We start from the raw sequence: 6608 nt of genomic DNA on the forward strand, positions 1-6608 counted from the left end.
GTATTCACTAGCTTGATGGTCTGAAGAACTGAATCGTTTATCAGTGGAGTTCAATAAATATTTAGTACCATTTGGACATAAAAGGGCCTTTGGACAGAGTAAGACAAGTAAGATGCCATCATTCCCAGGAAGAGCACACATGTCAAGTATGCAGATGAAACTAACATACTTTGGAACTGTTGAAAAATTTCACTGGTCTAAAGCCCTTTTGATAAAAAACAGTTGAATACTTATCTACATGTAGTTATTTATTTATAAATTATCATAAGTTCTAGCATATGATTTGATTTTATATACTATAAAACTCACTATAAATAACAAACAGAAAGTTTAAAAGTTGCCAGATACCTGACTCTGTGCCTGTGGCTCAAGCGGCTAAGGCACCAGCCACATACACCTGAGCTGGCGGGTTTGAATCCTGCCCCACCTGCCAAACAAAAATGATGGCTGCAACTAAAAAATAGCCGGGCATTGTGGTGGGTGCCTATAGTTCCAGCTACTTGGGAGGTGAAGGCAGGAGAATCGCTCGAGCCCAGGAATTGGAGGTTGCTGTGAGCTGTGATGTTACAGCACTCTACTCAGGGTGACAGCTTGAGGCTCTGTCTCAAAAAAAAAAAAAAGTTGCCAGACACAAATTTTAATAATTCCTTCCCATATCCCAGGGATCATTATACCTAGCATGTAGTGTGCACACCCTCTCTTGTAAACCAGTGCTTTTTAAAAAACAATGCATGCCCGTATATAATCAAGTTCTGTTTTATGTGACAGACAAAAAACGTATTAGTGAAAAATAAGAGAAAATGCAGACTGCCAGAGCTGGTAAATGAATTGAACAAAATTCAGGAAAAAAAAATTCAATAACTAGATCAAACAATAGAAAACATTTGTTTGAGGTTCATATAGCCTATTAAGGAGACATCAGAACAGAGTGATACTGGGAGGGTGGGGCCCCAGCTTGGGCTGTGCAGGCCGGCCTGGGAGGACCTGCCTCGCCTTCTGCCTCACAGCCCTGGGGCTGTTGATGCGCTGGTGGAGGGAAGCCAAGGGCTAGAGAACCAAGGGCGGAGGGAAGGCAAGGGCTAGAGAACCAAGGGCCGCGGAGACAGGCCAGGGCGGCGGGCAAGCCCTCGAGTCCCTAGAAAGTTAAGGGGAGACCACAACACAGCCGGCGCTGCTGCCCGTGCCAACCTCAGAACCATCCTTGGACCTAGAGAGCCCTCCTGTGGCTGCTACTGCCCTGTGAGCATTTCACAGGCTTGAGGGAGGTACAGGGTTCCCCGTTCAGGGATGAAGAAGGATCCCCCCCATTTCCTAGGCCTGGACAATTTCATGTTAGTTTCTTAGGCCTGAGCAATTTCATGTAAGTTTCCTAGACTAGGCAATTTCTGGGAGGGAATGTCTCCTTCACCTTCCTCCTAGGGTAAGGGACAGTTTCCGTTCATTAATTTGTTCATTCACATTGCCGGAGCAGAAGGGGCTAGATCCATTCATTTGTTACAAAGTCCTGGCCAAATGTAACTACAAAGGTCACATGCCACTATATACATACAGACAAAAAAACAAGACTTTCCCACTTGGGTCTTTCCCTCTGCCAGGAGCTCTGGTGTTTTTCTGTATTTCTCTTTGGCTAATAAATCCTATCTTACTACTGATCTGTGGTCCCTGGATTCATTCTTGAAATCCAGAGACCAGGGACCTACTGAAAAAATAAATTTCAGTAACAATAGGACAAAAATGCACATTCAGAGGGAAAGAAATGCAAGATAGAAATTTAAATGCTACTGCCTCTGGCAAAATGTTTTCAGCTCTTAGTGACGCATTTGCAGACATCTACAGGCTATAATTGGCCAATAATTTCGTTTAAGAATCATACCGTGAATGCTTATTTTTTATGGCTGTTAAAAAATAGTTTTAACATTTAGTATCAGTGTCTTTTGATACTGGAAACATTTTTCTTTATTGTTTTATGGATTGGCTCTGTTCCTAAAAGCTTGAATTATATTTTTAAAAACTACCAAGATGTTGGAGCTCCTTATATATTCTAGACATTAATCCCTTGTCATACAGTTTGCAAAATTTTCTCCCGTTCTGTGGGTTGTCTCTTCACTTTGTTGATTGTTTCCCTTGCTGTGCAGAAGCTTGCTTTTTTCCCCAGTTTTTGGCCGGGTTTGAACCCACCACCTCCAGTATATGGGGCCAGTGCCCTACTCCTTGAGCCCCAGGCACTGCCCTGCAGAAGCTTTTTAGCTTGATGTGATACCATTTGTCCAATTTTGTTTTGGTTGCCTGTGCTTTGGGGGGTATTACGCAAGAAGTCCTAGGCCAGATGGAAGTGGAAGACATTATTCTTAGTAAAGCATCACAAAAATGGAGAAGCATGAATCCTATGTACTCAATCTTGATATGAGGACAATTAATGACAATTAAGTTTATGGGAGGGGGAAGCAGAAAGAGGGATGGAGGGAGGAGGGTGGGGCCTTAGTGTGTGTCACACTTTATGGGGGCAAGACATGATTGCAAGAGGGACTTTACCTAACAATTGCAATCAGTGTAACTGGCTTATTGTACCCTCAATGAATCCCCAACAATAAAAAAAAAAAAAAAAAAAGAAGTCCTAGGCCAGACCAATGTCCTGAAGCACGTCTCCAAGGTTTTATTTTAGTATTTTTATAGTTTCAGGTTTTACATTTAAGTCTTTAATCAATTTTGATTTGATTTTTTTAATATGGTGTGAGATAAGGGTCTAGTTTCATTCCTCTGTATTTAGATATCCAGTTTTCCCAGCACCATCTGTTGAAGAGACTGTCCTTGACATCTGTGTCAAAGATAAATTCACTGCAGATGTGTGGATTTATTTCTAGGTTCTTTATTCCGTTTCATTGGTCTATGTGTTTGTTTTATGCTAGTGCCATTCTGTTTTGGTTACTACAGCTCTGTAATATAATTTGAAGTCAGGTAATATAATTCTTTTAGTTTTATTCTTTTTGCTCAGGATGGCTTTGGCCATTCTGGGTCTTTTGTGGCTCCATATACATTTTAGGATTATTTTTTCTATTTCTGTGAATAATGTCATTAGTATTTTGATTGGGATTGAATTGAATGTATCGCTTGCTTTGGAGAATATGGACATTTTAACAGTATTGATTTTTCCAATCCATGAGCATGGGATATCAACCCCTCCCCCCTTTTTGTGTGTGTGTGTGTCCTCTTTAACTTTCCATCAATGTTTTATACTTTTCATTCTAGAGACCTTTCACTTCTTTGGTTAAAATTTATTCCTAAGTGTTTTATTTTATTTGTAGCTATTGTAAGTTATTGGTTATTGTTCTTGGTTTCTTTTTCAGATTGTTTACTGTTGGCATATAAAAATGCTACTGATTTTTTGCATGTTGATTGTATCCTGCAACTTTACTGAATTTATCAATTCTAATAGATTTTGGGTGGAGTCTTTAGTTTTCTCTACATATAAGATCACATCATCTGCAAACAAGGATAATTTTACTTCTTCCTTTCCTTTTTTAATATCCTTTGTTTTTTTCTCTTATCTGATTGCTCTAGCTAGAAGTTCCAGTACCATGTTAATAACAGTGGCAAAACAGATCTTGTAAGAAAGGCTTTCAGTTTTTCCCCATTCAGTATAGTAATAGCTGGGGTCTGTCATATATGGCTTTTATCATGTTGAAGTAAATTCCTTTTATACCCAGTTTTTGGAGAATTTTTATCATGAAGAGATGTTGAATTTTATTAAATGCTTTTAAGCATCATTTGAAATATGTTTTTTGTCCTTCATTCTGTTGATATCTTGTATCACATTGATTAATTTGGGTCTGTTAAATCATTCTTTCATTCCTGGGATAAATTCCTCTTGATCATGATGAATAATTCTTTTTTTTTTTTTTTTATTAAATCATAGCTGTGTACATTAATGCAATCATGGGGTACGAATGTGCTGGTTTTATATACAATTTGAAATATTTTCATCAAACTGGTTAATATAGCCTTCATGGCATTTTCTTAGTTATTGTGTTAAGACATTTATATTCTACACCTAGTAAATTTCACATGTACCCTTGTAAGATGTACTGTAGGTGTGGTCCCACCAATTGAATTATTCTTTTTAATGTGTTATTGAATTAGGTTTGCTAGTGTTCTGTTGAGAATTTTTTGCATAGATGTTCATCAGAGATATAGGCCTATAGTTTTCTTTTTTGCTGTGTCTTTGTCTTGGAGACAGAGCCCAAAAAGGGAGCAGGAGAGCTTATCCCCAGCCTGGGTTCTCTCTGCCAGAAAGTTTGGTTTTTGTAGTTGTTGTAATTTTTGGTTTCTGTAATAAATCCTGACTTACCACTGAGCCTATGGTCTATGGATTCATTCTTCAAATCGTGGAGACCAAAGAACCTGAAATTCTGGTATCACCGGTAGAACACTGTGGCATCATAGCTCACAGCAACCTCAAACTCCTGGGCTCAAGCGATTCTTTTGCCTCAGCTTCCCAAGTAGCTGGGAATTACAGGCTGGGGCCACAACACCAGGCTATTTTTAGAGGTGGGGTCTCGCTCTAGTTTAGGCTGGTCTTGAACTGGTGAGCTCAGGCGATCCATTGCCTCCGCCTCCCAGAGTGCTGGCATTGCAGGCACCAGCCCAAGAAATTTTAAGAGTTGAAGTTGGTTCACCAAAATTCTTTCTGTTCTCATCTAGTCATTTACATAAAAAAGACTCCTTAGTTTTTTCACGTTAAATTTTTTTTAATTTAAATAATATACTAGTAGAACCCAGCCTCAGCCTCATTATAACAATAAGTAACATGAAATTGGGGAACTAAAGTTCCTTATTCACCTCATTCAGAGATACTTTTACATTTAAATTTTACTTTTTATTTTTATTTTATTTTTATTTTTTTGAAAAGTTAAAAATTCCTTAATTTTTTATTTCTGGTACCACTACCACAATTTACAGGGCAATATACCTGATGTAATGAAAAGAAAAAGAAAGACAAAGCTACAACAGATAAAAGACCTCAGGAATGTACATCTAATTGACACTACATTGCATTAATCAATAGCTGCACTTTTTGCAAACTGTGGCCTATGACAGTCCTGAACAAGAAGGGTTTCCTGTTTAAGCTGCAGTAACTTTTCTGACTATGGATCATCGTTCCTTCTGTGGCAGATTTTTACAGTTCCTCTAATGCATTTGGGACGACTGTCTCAAAGTAACCTGCAGCTTTCCTGACAACTCCTCGCTCTCTCTCTTGCTAAGAACTGTAGCCCTTTTATGTTGTTTTTAGAACCTTCTGCTACCATATCCACCACTTCCACCACCAGATCCATAACCACCACCATATGGACTACCTGAGCTTCTTCCACCAAAACTGCCCCCTTTCATGGGTCCATAATTTGATTGCTGTTGTCCACTATAATTTCCAAAATCATTATAGTTCCCACCACCACCATAGTTACCACCTCCAAAATTTCCTCCTTCATTGTAACCATCATATCCTCCACCACCACCATATCCGCCACCTTGGTTTCCATATCCTGGTCCACCACCACCATAGCCCCCTCTACTACTGTAACCAGGACCACCGCCATAGTTCCCACCGTCACCTCCAAATCCATTGTATCCACCATCACCTCCTCCATAACTACCTCTGCTGCCACCACCTCCACCACCATATCCTCCTCTTCCACCAAAGTTTCCACCACGACCAAAATTACCTCCACCACCTCCAAAGTTTCCTCCCCCCCCCATAAAGTTGCCAGATCCACCTCCACGACCTCTTTGCGATCCAGCAGACTGCATCTCTTGTTTAGAAAGGGCCTTTTTCACTTCACAATTATGCCCATTAATAGTGTGGTATTTCTGAACAACAATTTTATCAACAGTATCATGATCATCAAAAGTTACAAAAGCAAATCCTCTCTTTTTTCCACTCTGCCTGTCTTCCATAACTTCTATGGTTTCAATCTTGCCATACTTTTCAAAGTAGTCTCTCAAATTATATTCTTCTGTATCTTCTTTAATACCACCAACAAAAATTTTCGTCACTGTGAGATGGGCACCAGGCTTTACAGAATCCTCTCTAGAAACAGCTCTCTTTGGTTCCACAACACGCCCATCAACCTTGTGTGTTCGAGCACACCTTGCTGCATCCACCTCTTCCACACAAGAGTAAGTCACAAAACCAAAGCCCCTGGAACGTTTTGTTTGGGGATCTCTCATTACCACACAATCTGTGAGTGTGCCCCATTTCTCAAAATGTTCTCTTAAACTATCATCTGTAGTTTCAAAGCTCAGACCACCAATAAACAGTTTTCTCAACTGCTCTGGTTCCTTTGGATCATGGCCCTCCATTTTGAGACCAGACTCGCCTCTTCCAACTCGAGTTCAATATCTAAATTTTACTTTTTAAAATGTATACGTTGGGCTGGGCGCCCACAGTACAGTGGTTACAGTGTCAGCAACATACACCAAGGCTGGCGGGTTTGAACCTGGTCCGCCCAACTAAACAACAATGACAACTGCAAAAAAAAAAAAAAAAAAAAAATAGCCGGGCATTGTGGCGGCGCCTGTAGTACCAGCTACTTGGGAGGCTGAGGCAAGAGAAT

At 39.9% G+C, this 6608-nt stretch overlaps 1 protein-coding gene across 2 annotated transcripts; it reads right to left on the bottom strand.

The window, feature by feature from the left end:
• Positions 1 to 4937: 4937 nt before the first annotated feature.
• LOC128593960 (heterogeneous nuclear ribonucleoprotein A3-like) lies at positions 4938 to 6357 on the bottom strand. 2 transcript variants are annotated; one of them, XM_053602399.1, is made up of 2 exons: positions 5778 to 6357; positions 4938 to 5681 (listed from the first exon to the last, which is right to left on the bottom strand). In XM_053602399.1, the coding sequence occupies exons 1-2, from the start codon at positions 6352 to 6354 to the stop codon at positions 5284 to 5286; spliced, it is 975 nt and encodes a 324-aa protein (XP_053458374.1). In that variant the 5' UTR covers positions 6355 to 6357; the 3' UTR covers positions 4938 to 5283. The 2 variants fall into 2 exon arrangements, with proteins under 2 accessions (XP_053458374.1, XP_053458373.1); XM_053602398.1 differs by having other exon boundaries at positions 4938 to 6357.
• Between the last annotated feature and the right edge of the window lie 251 nt (positions 6358 to 6608).

This window comes from Nycticebus coucang, chromosome 9, assembly GCF_027406575.1.
Source record: "Nycticebus coucang isolate mNycCou1 chromosome 9, mNycCou1.pri, whole genome shotgun sequence".
Taxonomy (NCBI): Eukaryota; Metazoa; Chordata; class Mammalia; order Primates; family Lorisidae; genus Nycticebus; species Nycticebus coucang.

What these genes read in the sequence shown, in the direction of transcription:
- LOC128593960 (XM_053602398.1), bottom strand. Translation starts at nt 6,354, where the DNA reads ATGGAGGGCCATGATCCAAAGGAACCAGAGCAGTTGAGAAAACTGTTT.